General features: G+C 45.6%; 1 protein-coding gene across 3 annotated transcripts in view; it reads left to right on the top strand.

Moving 5' to 3' along the window:
• Positions 1 to 3,268: 3,268 nt before the first annotated feature.
• Positions 3,269 to 20,000, top strand: part of LOC143288155 (fatty acid-binding protein, adipocyte-like) — a 69,552-nt gene continuing 52,820 nt past the window's right edge. For all 3 annotated transcript variants that reach the window (XR_013056045.1, XR_013056044.1, XM_076596450.1), the window contains exon 1: positions 3,269 to 3,616. Coding sequence is in view for 1 of the 3 variants with exons in the window: in XM_076596450.1 (XP_076452565.1) it covers positions 3,544 to 3,616 (73 nt within the window). In the remaining 2 variants the exon portion in view is untranslated. The remainder of the gene's footprint in view (positions 3,617 to 20,000) is intronic.

Here is a 20,000-nt window from a genome sequence, read left to right as displayed (position 1 = left end):
ACTCCGCTTTCGGGGGTGTGCATGCTGGGTATGTTCTTGTTTCCATAACCCACCAAACGCTGACATGGATTACAGGATCTTGAACGTGGTGTATTTGAACTTCTGCTTGCGTATACACACGAAGGGGGTTCAGGCACTAGCAGGTCAGCACATATGTTGACCTGGGAGATCGGAAAAATCTCCACCCTTTACCCACCAGGCGCCGTTACCGTGATTCGAACCCGGGACCCTCAGATTGACAGTCCAACGCTTTAACCACTCGGCTATTGCGCCCGTCTGGGATGGTACGGGGGAAGCAGCAGCAGCAGCAGCAGCAGCAGCAGTAGTAGTATAAATTATGGGCTGGCATTTGACTGCCAAGGCCTCACGGCCTTTTTTTTAATTTTTATGTCCCCTTCAATATCGGTCTCCTTTCATTTGTGGGATACATATATGTTTTCTTTTATTTGTATATCTGTAATTCACTCATCAAAGTCAATAAAATTTTCTTTTAAATTGATGTTTATGTGAGGGAGATTTTTTTTTTTTTTTTAACAGATTAGTATTTTGTGCAAGTTTAGTTTCGATAGGCAGTGCTTTCCATATTTGTGCAATTCTATTAGCTAATGAATTTTTCCTTAAGTTAGTATTACAGTGCTCTTTACATTTGTATTTCTTGTACTCTCATAATCTGACATTCTAAAAAAAATATTATTCACATTGACTTCATTATAGCCATTTAACATTTTGTATGTTTCTACATATATTAAAAAAAAAAAAATTAAAAAAAGAGAAAAAAAAGAGGAGCAGATGCTTGACTGATCTGAAACAGCACCAACTCTTAACCAATTCAAGAATCTTCTGGACGCTGATATAAATGTAAAGATAAAAATAAAGATAAAAAAGTATGAATATGATGATTAAATTACTCGTAGGAAAATTACCGCATGCAATGCAGACACTACTCAATGTTGACGAAAAAGAAGGGACATCAAAAAGGCCGCGAGGCCTACTTCGTCCCTATTCTATACCTATACCTATACCTACTGTAGACTTACATCTTGGTCTCCTGTTCATGAGGACAGCGGACGAACCGAATCCACGAAGGAACAGGAAACAACAACACTTGGCGGACAACACAGAACTGGAAAGGGAAACACTGGCTTGTGGGGTGAAGAGACGACAGTGACAAAGCGCTGACTAGTGATCAGTGGTCAAACGTTTTTTCAAATGTCGCATCTCAAAATGTCTGGTCTGACGTGCACGCACGCACGCACGCACGCACGCACTCACTCACTCACTCACGCACACACACACATACACTCGCGCGCGCGCGCGCGCGCGCGCGCGCGCGCGCGCGCGCGCGTGTGTGTGTGTGTGTGTGTGTGTGTGTGTGTACTGTATATATTATATAAATTAAAAAAAAAAACCCAAATAAATGAATGAATATATACATGTGTGTGTGTGTGTGTGTGTGTGTGTGTGTGTGTGTGTGTGTGTGTGTGTGTGCTGTATATTTTTTTTTATATAGATTAAAAAAAATCCCAAATAAATGAATGAATATATACATGTGTGTGTGTGTGTGTGTGTGTGTGTGTGTGTGTGTGTGTGTGTGTGTGTTGCATATATTATATAAATTAAAAACAACAACAAATAAATGAATGAATATATACATGTGTGTGAGTGTGTGTGTGTGTGTGTGTGTGTGTGTGTGTGTGTGTGTGTGTGTGTGTGTGTGCTGTATATATTATAAAAAAAAGAATGAATATATACATGCGTGTGTGTGTGTGTGTGTGTGTGTGTGTGTGTGTGTGTGTGTGTGTGCGCGTGCGCGCGCGCGTACTGTATATATTATATAAATAAATTAAAAAACAACAACAAATAAAGGAATAAATATATACATGCGCGTGTGTGTGTGTGTATGAGCGCGCGCGAGATCGTGAATTGAATTGTGGGTATCCTTGTATGTTTGTGTCAGTCAGTGTATGACATATTGTCACGGTAAGTGTATGAACACGTGGGTGTAACAATGGTGGTGGTGGTGAGGGTGATGATAGTGGTGTGTGTGTGTGTGTGTGTGTGTGTGTGTGCGAGCGCGCGCGCGCGCGTGCGTGCGTGTGTGTGTGTGTGTGTTGCACAGGTGTGTGTGTGTGTGTGTGTGTGTGTGTGTGTGTGTGTTGAGGGTGAGTGTGTGTGTGTGTGTGTGTGTGTGTGTGTGTGTGTGTGTGTGTGTGTGAGCGCGCGCGAGATCGTGAATTGAATTGTGGGCATCCTTGTATGTTTGTGTCAGTCAGTGTATGACATAGTATTGTCACGGTAAGTGTATGAACACGTGGGTGTAACAATGGTGGTGGCAGTGGTGAGGGTGATGATAGTGGTTATTATTATTATTATTATTATATCCATGGGAACTAAAGACTGGGACCACACAGACAGTCGACCGTGACTGAGCATCGTCGCGAGTCCACTTCAAGGATACGTCTTTGGGGACGCTACTCAGCACGAAATGTATCTCAGTGTGTCTCTCGAATATGCCGGTTGACGCACACCCACAACACACCCATCTACCCACCCACCTACTCACCCACCCACCCACCCACCCACAGGGGACAAACAGATACAAGAGAGAGAGAGAGAAAGGAGAGTCCAAACTGACGAAACAAAATATTACCAAGCTAGGATAATGAAGTAAGCTAAACGTCTATCTTTCTGTCTACATTATTGCAACACCTGTGCCGGAAGTGCTGCGTGGCATCCAGAATCGGCCTCGTCTCCCATAATTATGAGGACACACACCGACAGATAAGTCTGCCTGCCTACTCAGCCGTCGGACCGACGGGCGACTCCATCATATATATATATATATATATATATTTCTATATATATATATATATATATATATATATATATATGTGTGTGTGTGTGTGTGTGTGTGTGTGTGTGTGTGTACGGAGAGAGAGAGAGAGGGGTGGAGATAGAGAGATAGAGAGGTGTATGGACATGTTTTTTTCCAGAGAGAAAAAACTAAAGACACCAGCGATGAACCAATCACCATTCATCGAACAAGACAAAACGCCAACATGCACGAGCTCACACTTTTCGCACTCACGCGCAATCATGCGCTGAACCAATGGCCGACAGCAGACGACAGAAGATTAGCACGTTCGGTGGGCAAACGATTGTAGGTGGGTGTTTTCCAAGCGCCGTGGAACCCATGCCACGCGCGCGTGCTCGCTATATCAGCAGTCAGCACGCGAGCCCATCGCATTTTTGGCTCTCTTTTTGCGCCTCTGCATCATTTGCTGACTTGACCTTCCCGGTATTAAACGCTCCACCACGTTTTCAACGTTTGTCGTCTGCTGTCGCTTTTCTTTCGACTCGCAGTTTTGACTGAACGAAATTCCACCAAGTTACTGACAAAACTGAGCAGAGGCTTGTTTAGTATAATAAGGACGTCAGATTTGGGAGGATTTTTAATAAAACTTGGATCAAAAGAACACTTTCGTAGCCTATTTTTGAGTTTCCCGTTTGACTGAGTTGAGCGAGCAGTTGACAAGTTCAGAAATGGCCGACGGTTTGATTGGCAAGTGGCAGTCTGTTGGCTTTGAGAATATTGACCCTTTTTGGGACACTATGGGTGAGTTGACAGTGTTTTGTTTTGTTGATTGCTCTTTGTTTATTTTGTTGGTTGCTTTGTGTATTGCCGCTTTTTCTTAAGTCGGTTCTGTGGTGTTGTTAGTCTCAAGTTCTTCAGTCTTGCCTGTTTTCAGTTCCATGTTGTATAATTCTTTCTTCTTCTAGTCAGTTTCTTTCTTCTTTTTTTTTTTTTTTTTTTTTTCCCTATTTTTCGGTTCATCATCATCATCATCATCATCTTCTCAGAGTTCTTCTTCTTCCTCTTCGTCTTCTTTCTTTGACTTTCTTTCGTTCGTTCTTTCTTTCTCCCTTTGTCTTCCATTTTATCTCCTTTCTTTCTTTTTCATACATATCAATATGATATAAAACATGTGGATTTACTTTGTTGCGTGACATCTTTGTATCAAAGTAACTGAGGTTGTTTGGAATCACGTTTGCGGGGATTCATTTGTCTGGTGTTGATAATGGTTTGAATCGTGTAAGAATATATATATATAATGACAATCTGAGTTGTTCTTTGCGAGTGGGTGGACTTGAAGAACATGGTTTGAAACCTGGTTTGACGTTTCTATTTGAGAACTTGCTTGACTGAGGATGCTTCCATGAATCTTTGAGCGTTTCCCCAGTGATGTCCAGTCACCCATTCAGTCAGTCATTCCACGGTCCGTCCGCCCCGGGTCCAGTGGCCATCCATTCATTGATACTTTTGTTTCTTTTAGTCTGTCTGGTTCTTCGCCATTACAGTTTCCATGTTGATTTTCACCGAAGCGTCTCTTATTTTGCGTAATTGTTTTGGATTGCCTTTTAGTTATTTGTTAGTATTGATCATGTGTGCAGGCTCATAATTATTATTAGCATAAGTGGGGAATAATATTTTTGCATAAAAAAACAACATCCCCTCCAACACCCCCCCCAAAAAAAAAAAACAACAACAAAACAACAACAAACAAACAAAAAACAACAACAACAACAAGAAAAAACAAAAACAACCAACAGCAAAAAACAAAAACAAAACAAAACAAAACAAAAAAAACCTTAAAAAATATTAATCAAAAACAAAACAACAAAAACCGGTGGTTATGATGGGATAAACGAGGAAGACGGTTTTGAACAAATAACTAGCACTTTTTGTCACAGATTACTGCATGTGAAATTCGGGCTGCTCTCTCCAGGGAGAGTGCGTCGCCACAACGAAGCGCCACCTAAATGTGTCTGCAAGTGTGTTTGTTTTATTACCAAGTGTGTTCGTTTTATCATTTGCTACGGGATTTTGACAGGGATATCCCTTTTATTACCGCTGGCTCTTTAACGTGCGCAGAATGTATGCTTTCACACGGGACCTCGGTTTATCGTCTCATCCGAATGACTAGACGGTAAATTTTTCTATTCAGGTTCCATTCAAACATAAAAGAAAGGGCGAGACAGGGATTCGAACCCAGACCCTCACGCGGGACACTGTATTGACAGATAAGCGTCTTGACCATTCTGCCACCTTCCTCCTCAAACATTCAGATCGGGTGCCATCATTAACTGGAGATCGATACGTGTATTTCGATAAGGAATCCTCTCTGTGTGGAATAAATCCCCCGAGCAGACTGAATCCCCACATTCGTCTCCAAGAGAATCGAACCGAACACCCATGAATCGGATTATGGAATAACCCCCCCACCCCCGGCCCCTCCCCCGGCCCCTCCTTCCTTCCTCTCTGTTTCTGTCCGTTTGTCTGTGTTTCTGTCTCTCTGTGTGTCTGTAAAAAAGTGTTTGTGTGTCTACATGTCTGTCTGTCTGCCTATTTGTGTGTCTGTCTCTGTCTTGTAAAAAGTGTTTGTGTGTCTGCTTGTCTGTCTCTCTCCGTCTTGTAAAAAGTGTTTGTGTGTCTGCATGTCTGTCTGTCTGTCTCTTTGTGTCTGTCTCTCTCCGTCTTGTAAAAAGTGTTTGTGTGTCTACATGTCTGTCTGTCTGTCTCTTTGTGTCTGTCTGTCTCTGTCTTGTAAAAAGTGTTTGTGTGTCTACATGCCTGTCTGTCTGTCTCTTTGTGTCTGTCTGTCTCTGTCTTGTAAAAAGTGTTTGTGTGTCTACATGTCTGTCTGTCTGTCTCTTTGTGTCTGTCTGTACCTTCTTGCCCCTCAGACTGGCTCTTCTTTTCACCCTTTTGAAGAGCGCGCGCGCGCGCGCGTGTGTGTGTATGTTTGTCTGTTCCTCTTGTTAACCTGCATTCAGAGAGACTGGAAGCGCCACTGAAGCGACCAGCTGTGTATGTACATGACTGTCACCCTGTAGTGAACGGACGTTACACCAGTGAGAAGGAGGAGCGCCAAGCAGCAATGATTTGAATATAGCCACTAATATCCCTTCAGCGGTCGTTATAACTACTAATATCCCTTTAGCGGTCGTTATAACCACTAATATCCCTTCAGCGGTCGTTATAACCACTAATATCCCTTCAGCGGTCGTTATAACCACTAATATCCCTTCAGCGGTCGTCATAACCACTAATATCCCTTCAGCGGTCGTCATAACCACTAATATCCCTTCAGCGGTCGTTATAACTACGAATATCCCTTCAGCGGTCGTTATAACTACTAATATCCCTTCAGCGGTCGTTATAACTACGAATATCCCTTCAGCGGTCGTTATAACTACTAATATCCCTTCAGCGGTCGTTATAACTATCCCGTTAGCGGTCGTTATAACTACTAATATCCCGTCAGCGGTCGTTATAACCACTAATCCTTCAGCGGTCGTTATAACCACTACTATCCCTTCAGCGGTCGTCATAATCACTAATATCCCTTCAGCGGTCGTTATAACCACTAGTATCCCTTCAGCGGTCGTTATAACTACTGATATCCCTTCAGCGGTCGTTATAACTACTGATATCCCTTCAGCGGTCGTCATAACCACTAATCCTTCAGCGGTCGATATAACCACTACTATCCCGTAATCGTCATAACCACTAATATCCCTTCAGCGGTCGTCATAACCACTACTATCCCGTAATCGTCATAACCACTAATATCCCTAAAGCGGTCGTCATAACACTAATATCCCTTCAGCGGTCGTCATAACCACTACTATCCCTTCAGCGGTCGTCATAACCACTAATATCCCTTCAGCGGTCGTCATAACCACTCATATCCCTTAATCATCATAACCACTACTATCCCTTCAGCGGTCGTTATAACCACTAATATCCCTTCAGCGGTCGTCATAACCACAAATATCCCTTAATCATCATAACCACTGATATCCCTTCAGCGGTCGTCATAACCACTAATATCCCTTCAGCGGTCGTCATAACCACTCATATCCCTTAATGATCATAACCACTACTATCCCTTCAGCGGTCGTTATAACCACTAATATCCCTTAATCATCATAACCACTACTATCCCTTCAGTGGTCGTTATAACCACTAATATCCCTAAAGCTGTCGTCATAACCACTAATATCCCTTCAGCGGTCGTTATAACTACTGATATCCCTTCAGCGGTCGTTATAACCACTACTATCCCGTCAGCGGTCGTTATAACCACTACTATCCCTTCAGCGGTCGTTATAACTACGAATATCCCGTTAGCGGTCGTTATAACTACTAATATCCCGTCAGCGGTCGTCATAACCACTAATATCCCGTCAGCGGTCGTCATATCCACTACTATCCCTTCAGCGGTCGTTATAACCACTACTATCCCTTCAGCGGTTGTCATAACCACTACTATCCCTTCAGCGGTCGTTATAACCACTAATATCCCTTCAGCGGTCGTCATAACCACTACTATCCCTTCAGCGGTCGTTATAACCACTACTATCCATTCAGCGGTCGTCATAACCACTACTATCCCTTCAGCGGTCGTCATAACCACTAATATCCTTTCAGCGGTCGTTATAACCACTAATATCCCTTCAGCGGTCGTCATAACCACTAATATCCCTTCAGCGGTCGTTATAACCACTACTATCCCTTAAGCGGTCGTCATAACCACTAATATCCCTTCAGCGGTCGTCATAACCACTACTATCCCTTAATCGTCATAACCACTAATATCCCTAAAGCGGTCGTCATAACACTAATATCCCTTCAGCGGTCGTGATATCCACTACTATCCCTTCAGCGGTCGTCATAACCACTACTATCCCTTCAGCGGTCGTCATAACCACTACTATCCCTTCAGCGGTCGTTATAACCACTAATATCCCTTAATCATCATAACCACTACTATCCCTTCAGCGGTCGTCATAACCACTAATATCCCTTCAGCGGTCGTCATAACCACTACTATCCCTTCAGCGGTCGTTATAACCACTAATATCCCTTCAGCGGTCGTCATAACCACTCATATCCCTTAATCGTCATAACCACTAATATCCCTTCAGCGGTCGTCTTCCTTCGCGCAGCTAACACGTAACGAACTGAGCGATTTTTGCACGGCATCGTCCGGGCAAATCATTTCCGGTTCAGCTTCGGAGTGGCCGACCGTCTCTACACGTGATGATTTTCACCATGATGCATGGAGGATCCAACTTCTGCTGTTTGTTGGCTGTCCTGCAGAGAAAGCGAAGAACAGAGGTCTCACCTCACACCGTCTCACCATGTTGTCAGTCACTGAAACTGAACCGGAAGTCGCCCCCTACCCCCACACCCCCACCTACTGTGTGTCAAAATGGTATCGTCCAACGCTTCGAAACACAGTGCAACTTGACGGTTATAAGACGACCACCTGTGAGATCTTAGTATTTATGTTTTGAAGTTGTATTCCTTTATATTACTGACGGCAACATTTTTTTTTTCCCACTCGGTTGACATTAGTTGTTTTCCTTTTTCCTTTTTTTTTATTTTTATTTTTTTATCAGAGACGATGAAAGTCGCCCGCCCGCCATGGAATGCTACGTTTTGAAAAAAAAGAAAAAGAAAAAAAAGAAGAAAAAAAAAAGGGGTTGAGGTGGGGGTGGGGGTTGGCTTTATAGAACACAAGACTGATGGTTAATCACGAACAGAATGGGCATTCTGTCTTGCGCGCTCAGTTCCGAGTGCGCGCGCCGCGTGCGCGTGTGTGCGTGTGTGTGTGTGCGTGCGTACGTACGTGCGTGTATACATACGTATGTGATGTGTGTGCGGCGCGCACATCTCAGGCGATCGGAATGCGATGATGTTGATTGAAGGAAACAGCCTGAAACCTTTTTCCCGGGCCTTGCCGGGCCCCTGGTATGGCCGACTCTCTCGCCGGCCGCAGCACTGAGGAGATACAAAGATATTATCACTAAGACACCAGACGCTGAGTCTGGAATTTCCGGGGCTGAACTGTCGAGGGCTGCAGCAGATGCCAAGGGCGCAGCCCTCCAGAGACTGGCACGTGATGCGTGGAGTGTGTGCACACCCGGCTCCTGTTGGTGCCACGGAGTGGTTACAGGTGTTATGGGGATATGGGGGTGTGGGTGTGTGTGTGGGGTCTACTTGGGACGGCTCTGTGTGTCCCAGTTTCTGTACCCCTCTCTACCTTTCTTTCTGCCTCTGTCTTTCTCTTTCTGTCTCTCTCTGTGACTCTCTTTATCCGTCCTATATTTTCAGTTGACAGTTTTTTGGAATATAAAAGGCCTGTGAAGTAAGGATTTTAATATTTATGACGTTCTTTTCCTAATTAGCTGGGCATGTGGATCATTTGATCATGCTGGTCAGCAATACACACACACACACGCACGCCCATGAGTAGAAAACTGCTCAAATTTAACATCGGAGAGAAAAATGGTAAACGCCTGAGAGAGCAGATGAGTTTATATATATATATATATATATATATATATATATATATTTTTTTTTTTTTAATTTATTTATTTATTTTTATATTTTATTTTATTTTAATTTTATTTTATTTTATTTTTTAAGAGATGATTTGAACACAGGGGGTGTTGGTTAGTTGGTGCCGAAGACCGACAGGCACCCAGCAAATCCAGTGATGCATACATCACTGCTGTGACGTCGTGTGAGTTGTGGGAGAGGCGGTACGGTTTGTGCGGTTTGCCAACAGGACCTTCGAGGCAAGATGAGATACACTGATAACTACGAGAGTGATGATACAGGGAGTGGCGATGCGTCAATGCTTAGGATTTTGGCAGCAAATTAACGATAGCCCTCCCCCCCCGCCTCCACACCCCCCCACGCCCCCGCCCCCCACTTCCTCTGGATTCTGTAATCATAGACAAGAACATAATGTTTTATCTGGACTATCCCCATTCGTTGAATGATTGTGATAAGATGTTCAACATTACTTTGTTATGTTGTTTTACATTACAGTGTTGATAAGATAGTTGTGAAACGAGTGAAACTTAGAAAGAAATAAGAAATCAGAGATGAAGCTGTCAGAAATGGACGAGTTTGTTTCGTAGATCGCTTAGACAGGTTGGCTTCATTTGTTTAGTTATCTATGTTTTCTGCTTACAGGTAAATAAAAGGTACATTGGAACAAACATAGACACTTCCCCAAGTTCCAATGTACCTTTTATTTACCTGTGTGCTATCTGAATTGGTAGCGTTTTCTGCTTACAACTCGGTGCTCCACACATTAGATAAATAGGCAACGATATTCATTTGACGAAGTAGTCATGAATGAGAACGATACTTAGATACACTTCGGTGCATATCCATCATCGCTTACCTTGACATTTGTGCGGCGGGGAAACAGTTTTGTTCCAGAAGAACGGTTGTTTGTATTCTCACGCGGAAGACTTCTGTGCGTTGGTAAGGATCTGTACGGTGGCGTGATGGCCACGTGTGACCTTTGGAGCTGTGGGGTGGTTGGTAAAAGGCTCAGTGTACTCTCTGTCTCTGTCTGTCTGTCTCTGTCTCTCTCTCTCTCTCTCTCTCTGTGTGTGTGTGTGTGTGTGTGTGTGTGTGTGTCCCCCCCCTCTCTCTCTGTGCTTCCCTTCCCACCCTCGAAAGAGGAGAACAAAGTGACGATTTGTCAGAAGAAAAAAACAACAACACATCATCAGCATAGGCCCAAGGTAAAGCAGAAGGAACAGCAGCAGAAGAAGCAGATAAAAAATGGAATGGAAGTAGAAGAAGAAGAAGAAGAGCAGCAGCAGCAGCAGCAGCAGAAGAAGAAAAAGAAGAAGAAGAAGAAGCAGAAGCAGCAGCAGCAGCAGCAGCAGCAGCAGCAGCAGCAGCAGAAGAAGAAAAAGAAAAAGAAAAAGAAAAAGAAGAAGAAGCAGAAGCAGAAGCAGCAGCAGCAGCAGCAGCAGCAGCAGCAGCAGCAGAAGAAGAAGAAGCAGAATAAGAAGCAGAAGAAGCAACTCTATTTGAGTGGGAGGACCAACAGCAGCGGCAGAAGTCAATCAACACATACTCCTCACAACAGTGTACAAATGAGAACTAGTCATAACTAGTCATAACTGGTTATCAGCAAGACAGCAGACCAATTCAGGACGTGGAGAAACCAGTTCAGACCAGACTCATCACACCCAGTCTCAACCAGTTCCCTTCCATGCAAACCGCTAGCCGAGTCCATCCCGATGGACTCCATTCCAGCGCTCCTACACTATCCTAACCTAGTGATTTGCGTGTTCAGGATTTGGTTCACCAGCAACCATGGCTGCACAACAAGTATAAACCATTCCCGTTGTTCAGCAGACACAATCGTACCCGATCAAATCCAATCTAATCCAGTCCAGGTAGGTGAAGTGCGATTCGTACAGACCCATTACATCGCAGCAGTCTTTCAGCGCTGAACGTTTGTCAAAGATTGCCCTACTTTGTCCCCACCAGTGATGACATCACCACCACCAATGACGAACTTTTGGTTGGGCCCCTGCCATGTTCATGTGTGTGTCGGACTCGGCTGGGGGATGGGGAGGGGGAGGGAGAGAGGGGGTCTGTGTTGTGTGAGTGACGAGCCTTTGGATGTACGCATAATTCCCGTTCGGATGAGTAAAGATGTATTGAATTGTATGGCATTGTTTCGTATTGTATTGTATTGTTTGTTTGTTTGTTTGTGAGTGTGTGTGTGTGTGTGTGTGTGTGTGTGTGTGTGTGTGTGTGTGTGTGTGTGTGTGTGTGTGTGTTGCCTCAGTTGCATGCAGGTCATGGAGCACCAGGACTCTTTCGTATCGTATTGTATTGTATTGTATTGTATTGTATTGTATTGTATTGTATGCCAATGGTTAAAAGACAGAGCAATGCAGTACAGAGAAGTCCAGTCGAATGCGCCACAACCTTCTCCCAGTAACCTCACTAATGCCGTGTTTGTGCATTCAGAATTTTGTCCTGCTGTAACTCCCAGGAAGCGTATTCGCACGACCACTGTCACCCAATCGATGGTCAGCACACACAATCCTGTCCAGTCCTGTCCTGTCCAGTGGGTCGATGTGCAACGAAATCACAACCCAGCTGAACGTAACACCACAACATAAAGTGCCACGAGAATACCCAGGACCACGATAAACCCTCTCTTCAAGACCAACAGGATTGTGACACAAAACAGAGGCAGCCATGAAGGCACACCTTGTATCACACACCTCGGGTCCCGAGTCCGGTGTTTTAGTCAGGTCTTCGTCGTCACCTGCGTTCATGATCTGCGTGCAACCCCTGTGTGCACAGGGCCTTTAGATGCGTGACCGTTTCTAGCCCGAGGGTGAGGCAGCCGTCATCCGTTTTCGGGGAGCCAACTTCTTTTGTTGGTCCATGCTTCCACGTAGCCCCACACACCTGGCTGGGCTTTCTCCAGACTTCAGGTTTCGTGGGGAATCCCGAGATATATCACCTGACTCCCCTGCCCTTTCCGTCCTAAAGAAATAGAAAGAAAGAAAAGAAGAAGAAAATATCAGTCTGCTGAAATAATCGGAATCTGGGATTGTCGAGTTGGTGCTGATTTATTGCCGGGGTGCTTGTTTGTGTAAGGGTTGGGGGCGGGCGCGCGCACGCACACACACACACGCACACACACACACACACGCTCTCTCTCTCTCTCTCACACACACACACACACACACACATACACACACACACGCTCACACACACACGCACACACACACACACACACGCTCACACACACACACACATACACACACACACACACACACGAATTGATAGCATGTATCCAGCAGATCTCAATTCAGATTTTGTGATGAAGACGACAGGGCGTTGGGGTGTGTGAGGTGGATGGGATGGGGTAGTGGTGGGGTTTGGGGGTGTGGGGTTGGGTGGGGGTGGGGTAGTGGTAGGGTTTGGGGGTGTGAGGTTGGGTGGAGGTGGGGTAGTGGTAGGGTTTGGGGGTGTGAGGTTGGGTGGAGGTGGGGTAGTGGTAGGGTTTGGGGGGGGTGAGGTTGGGTGGGGTTGGGGTAGTGGTAGGGTTTGGGGGGGTGAGGTTGGGGGTGGATGGGGTAGTGGTAGGGTTTGGGGGTGTGAGTTGGATGGGGTGGGGTAGTGGTAGGGTTTGGGGGTGTGAGGTTGGGTGGGCGTGGGGTAGTGGTAGGGTTTAGGGGTGTGAGTTGGATGGGGTGGGGTAGTGGTAGGGTTTAGGGGTGTGAGTTGGATGGGGTGGGGTAGTGGTAGGGTTTGGGGGTGTGAGGTTGGGTGGGCGTGGGGTAGTGGTAGGGTTTATGGGTGTGAGTTGGATGGGGTGGGGTAGTGGTAGGGTTTAGGGGTGTGAGTTGGATGGGGTGGGGTAGTGGTGGGGTTTGGGGGTGTGAGGTGGATGGGATGGGGTAGTGGTAGGGTTTAGGGGTGTGAGGTTGGGAGGGGATGGGGTAGTGGTAGGGTTTGGGGGTGTGTGGTGGATGGGGTGGGGTAGTGGTAGGGTTTAGGGGTGTGAGGTTGGGAGGGGATGGGGTAGTGGTAGGGTTTGGGTGTGTGTGGTGGATGGGGTGGGGTAGTGGTAGGGTTTGGGGGTGTGAGGTGAATGGGGTGGGGTAGTGGTAGGGTTTGGGGGTGTGAGGTTGGGTGGGGGTGGGGTAGTGGTAGGGTTTGGGGGTGTGAGGTTGGGTGGGGTGGGGTAGTGGTAGGGTTTAGGGGTGTGAGGTGGATGGGATGGGGTAGTGGTAGGGTTTAGGGGTGTGAGGTTGGGAGGGGATGGGGTAGTGGTAGGGTTTGGGGGTGTGGGGTTGGGTGGAGGTGGGGTAGTGGTGGGGTTTCGGGGTGTGAGGTTGGGTGGAAGTGGGGTAGTGGTAGAGTTTGGGGTGTGAGGTTGGGTAGGGGTGGGGTAGTGGTAGGGTTTGGGGGTGTGAGGTTGGGTCTGGGTAGGGTAGTGGTGGGGTTTGAGGGTGTGAGGTTGGGTCTGGGTAGGGTAGTGGTGGGGTTTGGGGGTGTGGGGTGGGGTGGGGTAGTGGTAGGATTTGGGGGTGTGAGGTTGGGTGGGGGTGGGGTAGTGGTGGGGTTTGGGGGTGTGAGGTGGATGGGGGTAGGGTAGTGGTGGGGCTTGGGGGTGTGAGGTGGGGTGGGGTGGGGTAGTGGTAGGATTTGGGGGTGTGAGGTTGGGTCTGGGTAGGGTAGTGGTGGGGTTTGGGGGTGTGGGGTGGGGTGGGGTAGTGGTAGGATTTGGGGGTGTGAGGTGGATGGGGGTGGGGTAGTGGTAGGGTTTGGGGGTGTGAGGTTGGGTGGAGGTGGGGTAGTGGTAGGGTTTGGGGGTGTGAGGTGGATGGGGTGGGGTAGTGGTGGGGTTTGGGGGTGTGAGGTTGGGTCTGGGTGGGGTAGTGGTGGGGTTTGGGGGTGTGAGGTTGGGTCTGGGTGGGGTAGTGGTGGGGTTTGGGGGTGTGAGGTTGGGTCTGGGTGGGGTAGTGATGGGGTTTGGGGGTGTGAGGTTGGGTGGGGGTGGGTTAGTGGTAGGGTTTTGGGGTGTGAGGTGAATGGGGTGGGTAGTGATGGGGTTTGGGGGTGTGAGGTGGATGGGGTGGGGTAGTGGTGGGGTTTGGGGGTGTGAGGTGGATGGGGGTAGGGTAGTGGTAGGGTTTAGGGGTGTGAGGTTGGGTGGAGGTGGGGTAGTGGTAGGGTTTGGGGTGTGAGGTTGGGTGGGTGTGGGGTAGTGGTAGGGTTTGGGGGTGTGAGGTTGGGTAGGGGTGGGGTAGTGGTAGGGTTTGGGGTGTGAGGTTGGGTGGGTGTGGGGTAGTGGTATGGTTTGGGGTGTGAGGTGGATGGGGGTAGGGTAGTGGTGGGGTTTGGGGGTGTGAGGTGGATGGGGGTAGGGTAGTGGTGGGGTTTGGGGGTGTGAGGTGGATGGGGGTAGGGTAGTGGTAGGGTTTGGGGGTGTGAGGTGGATGGGGTGGGGTAGTGGTAGGGTTTGGGGGTGTGAAGTGGATGGGGGTGGGGGTGTGAGGTTGGGTGGGCGTGGCGTAGTGGTAGGGTGTGGGGTGTGAAGTGGATGGGGGTGGGGGTGTGAGGTTGGGTGAGGGTGGGGTGGGGTGTGAGGTGGATGGGGCGGGGTAGTGGTAGGGTTTGGGGTGTGAGGTTGGGGGGGGAGGGTAGTGGTAGGGGGTGTGAATTAGGGTGTGGGTATAGGATGTGGTCGGGTAGAGTGGTATGGTGTGAGTTGGGGTGGGGGGTGGGCGAGTGTGGGGCCGGGAGGGGCCGTGGGCGGGGGGTGGGGGGGGGTGGTATGAGGTGGGGTGGCATGCTCTAGAACCATACACGTGGGAAACATCTTGTCTCGATTTTTGTTTTGTTTTATGCTCTGATTTTCGTACAAGTTCTCCTTCGCGCGGCGTGTTTTTACCGTTATATTCCCATGTTGAAACGGGGAAAAAAAACCCCAAAAACAAGGGACACGCGCTGTATCCAGTAAAACGAATAACTTTGTTATCACAAGTGAGTAAAAAAAAAAAAGAAAAAAAAAGAGAGAAAAAGAAGAAAAAAAAAAGAAAAAAAAAAGAGAGAAAGAAAGAAAGAAAAAAAAAAGCATTTTCACGTCAACGCAGACATGACATGCAAAGTGCACCAGCACACACACACCGCAGAAATCCTGCTTCAATCGGAAAACAGTGCAGTGTCAGCCAGCGTGTGTTCAGCGCTCGGAATGCAAAAAAAAAAAAAACCAGCTTTTTTTTTTCTTTTTTTTTCCCACGCCGGCATTGAAAGCCCAGTGGATCTGAGAGAGGTCGTTGTCAGCAAACATCACACAGTCCACCACGTTTACGTCTGTCCCTTGTTGTTTCTGGCTCCCAGTGATGTTGTCAGAGTCGCGTCTGTCATTCTCTGTCTGTCTCAGTGTCTGTCTGTCTGTCTGTCTGTCTTGTCTGTCTGTCTGTCTCTGCGTACGCGTGCCACTGTATCTTTGTCTCCGTCTCTGCCTCTGTGTGTGTCTGTGTCTCTTTGCTTGCTTGTCTCTGTTTGTCTTTCTCTCTCTGTCTTTGTCAGTCTGTCTGTCTCTGTCTCTCTCTTTCTCAGTCTCTGTCTGTCTGTCTGCCTCTGTCTCTCTTTGTCTCTGTCTGTCTGTCTGTCTGTCTCTCACTCACTCACTGTGTGTGTGTGTGTGTGTGTGTGTGTGTGTGTGTGTGTGTGTGCATGCGCACAATGCATTTGAATTTAGAGATGATGCATTGCATTGATGATTCATTCGTTTGGCATGCCCATTGATATGTGTGTATGACATTTGATATGGCTGTGTTTTTGTTTGTTTGTTTGTCCAGGTACATCCCTTCATGAGGGGCTGTGGACTATCAATGAATAAAGCATTCGCAATCTGTGTCTGTCTCTGTCTGTCCGTCCGTCCGTCCGTCCGTCCGTCCGTCCGTCTGTCTGTCTGTCTGTCTGTCTGTCTGTCTGTCTCTCTCTCTCTCTCTCTCTCTCTCTCTGTAGGTCTGCTGTGTGATACCCCTCTGCCTGAGTATGATGATGATGATATCAATATAATCAAAACAACAATGATAAGAATAATGATAATAACGAAGCCGCTGTTGGTGATGATGATGATGATGATGATGATGATGATGATATCAATATAATCAAAACAACAATGATAAGAATAATGATAATAACGAAGCCGCTGTTGGTGATGATGATGATGATGATGATGATGATGATGATGATATCAATATAATCAAAACAACAATGATAAGAATAATGATAATAACGAAGCCGCTGTTGGTGATGATGATGATGATGATGATGATGATGATGATATCAATATAATCAAAACAACAATGATAAGAATAATGATAATAACGAAGCCGTTGTTGGTGATGATGATGATGATGATGATGATGATGATGATGATATCAATATAATCAAAACAACAATGATAAGAATAATGATAATAACGAAGCCGCTGTTGGTGATGATGATGGTGATGATGATGATGATGATGATGATGATATCAGTATAATCAAAACAACAATGATAAGAATAATGATAATAACGAAGCCGCTGTTGGTGATGATGATGATGATGATGATGATGATGATAGTGTTCACAATAAAAAGTATACAAATCGGATCAAAAGCTGGGGTTTTGGGAGACGGGGTGTAGTGTGTGTTTTATAGGCAGGACTAGTGTTTTGTATTTGTCCACCGTGTCTCGTGACGATTTTATTTATTTATTTATTTATTTGTTTGTTTTCTTTTACTTGTCGCGATGTCTGCCATCTCCCACAATCCCATTCTGGGAGAGAGGAGAAAGAAGGGGAGGAAAGTTTGCAGAAGAAGGCGTGTATGTGTGGGGAAAATAAATCATTTGAACTTTCCCTCCCACTTTAAACTGAGTAAGCGTATTCATCATGAATTACTGAGTCCCACTCTTTAGGTCACTTCTTCTCCTCCCAGATTAACAAAGGTGATCCCAGACCTAGCCAAAAGCATGGAACTACGAAATTAAATTTTTTTTTTTTTATACCAAGAATGGCTTCCTTACAAACCACTGTTTGAATATAATTTTCTTTTTAAGAAATGGAAAGCAGTAAGTCCAACAAGCATCTTTCTTTTTTTTCTTTCACAATGTTCTCATTTATATGACCGTCATCTGGTTTTTGGAGGCATAGTTATCTCTTCAGAGATTGCAAGACATATTAAAGGGACAGTTGATTTGACAGTTAACACCACACCCCGCCCCTTCTCTCTCTCTTTCTCTCTCTCTCTCTCTCTCTCAACTTTCCATCTCTCTTTTCCTCTCCAGCTGGTTTGTTTATTCACATTATTACAAAGTTCTGTATCCAAACTTTTCTCTCTTGCATCAAGTATGTGGAATATTATATGTATAAGTTGCTGTTTTTATGCTCTGAATAATACAGAAGAACTGGTTCTCTTCCCATGCACCACCTCCACTCTGACAAATAACAGCGACTGACATGTAAAGTGTGCCAGTAAAGGGTTGAAGAAAATTCCTCTCTTTTTTTTTCTCGAAAAAATGTGTGTTCTTATCGAGTGCACTTTGCTAATTTTGTATTTGGTGCATTGTTTTGGAAGGCGAAATGTGAAAGACCAGCCTCTTTATTTTGATATATTACCACTTTACGTTTCGTAACATATGTGTAATTTTAAGTATACTGCCCTTATTGTGTTCATGTATTATGTTCATAAAAAAAAATCATGGAACTACCAGTGTGATCAGTGTCCCCAGTCAAGCCATGCTCTGAGTGCTTCTCATGACTGAAACCAAGGGCAGAGGGAGCTGAAATCCAGCAGATTTCAGACCAGGTCGGAGCACAGCGGAACAGATGTTAAACTGCAGAGTCTTCGGAGAAACACCACCGATAACAACATGACCTGTTCCACAGTATTCATCGATTTAAAAAAAAAAAAAAAGCGTTTGACGTGGCGTGGCATGATGACTTCCGGTACGCCCTATAAGGCTTTGACGTAGATGAAGGGCTTGTCCATTGTCCAAACCACCCAGTCCCTTTGCGAACACGCCAGCAGCACAGTTCTCCTTAAAAACTCTCTCCATACGAACGGCGAAAGAGAAGACGTTAAGGGGGGAGGGTGGGGGTGGACGTCACCAGTCATGAAACCATCCTGCAAGGTTCCTGGGGGTGGTGGGGTGGGGGTGGGGGGAGGGGGTGAGGGGGGGGGACGTCACCAGTCACGAAACCATCCTGTAAGGTTCGGGGGGGTGGGGGTGGGGGGACGGAAACGCGGGCGAGAAAGAGAGATACTTAATTTTATAATGAACACAAAGAAAGCCTATACCATGTGTGTTACAACATGGGAGTATCCAGTCCTACCTTGGGCAAAGCTCCTCTGGAAGGAAGGATAAAGAAGAGGAAGGAGAATAAAGTAAACAAGAGAGGCAAGGCCTTCAAGACTCACTTGTGATACACTGAAAAAAAAATCCAAGCTTTTTATGTATTGTGTATAATTTCAAAATGTATTGTTTAAGATGAGAAAGATCAGTTTAAAGCGAATTAAGTCCCCTAGCATTAATTACAGAGTAATTTCCCTTTTTTACTATCTGCACCAAAACGTTTGCAAAATAAATAAAACTTCCATGCTTAGCAAAAGAAGTTCCTGTTTGAACAAAAAATGATAATATAGACTGCTCTTGTTGTTGGGTCAGAATATCAGATCAAAGTGCCAAATTTAGAGAATACAAAAAATATAAATATAACAGTAAATGCAGTTTGCATATGATTAGGCTTCATTATTTATTTTTTTGTGCCCATCGCAGAGGTGCAATATTGTTTTAAACAAGATGATTGGAAAGAACTGAATTTTTCCTATTTTTATGCCAAATTTGGTGTCAACTGACAAAGTATTTGCAGAGAAAATGTCAATGTTAAAGTTTACCACACACACACACACACACACACACACACAGACAACCGAACACCGGGTTAAAACATACTCACTTTGTTTACACAAGTGAGTCAAAAAGGAAGAAAAGAATATATATATATATATATATATATATTAAAAATGAACACAAAGAAAGTCTGCACCATGTGTGTTACATCATGGGAGTATCCAGTTTTACCTTGGGGAAAGCCTCTCTGGAAGGAAGAAACTTGAGAAAGAAGAGGAAGGAGAAGAAAGTAAAAAAAAAGGAAGGAAGAAAAGAATCAGTCAATCAATCAATTTATTTCCTGAGTCTGACTACAGAAATCCGCCTTCAGGTTCGTCGTAAAGAAATCGGACACTTATTTTAAGAGATGGCAGCTTTTAAAAGTGAAGACATTCATTCCATCATTGGATTAACTCACTCAGTACGACCAGTCCTCTCTTCTCCTCTACACAGACCCCTCGATGTCCAGTGGGTGTCTCAATGACCCAACCTTTAGCTTCCGTCGTCAGAATTGTGGTATTCTTTGTCAACATTCACCTCTTCAGTATAAGAGCCTTCAGCTTGCAATATTTTGATGATGGTAATTGGGGTGAAACGCTGTTAACGCCGTCTTTTTCGCCGTTTGTATGGAGAGAGTTAAAACACACGAACAAGGCTGGAAAAAGTAAGGGGTGAGGAACGGAAGGGT

Source organism: Babylonia areolata, chromosome 12 (assembly GCF_041734735.1).
Source record: "Babylonia areolata isolate BAREFJ2019XMU chromosome 12, ASM4173473v1, whole genome shotgun sequence".
Taxonomy (NCBI): Eukaryota; Metazoa; Mollusca; class Gastropoda; order Neogastropoda; family Buccinidae; genus Babylonia; species Babylonia areolata.
This window is presented reverse-complemented; position numbering and strand designations above follow the sequence as displayed.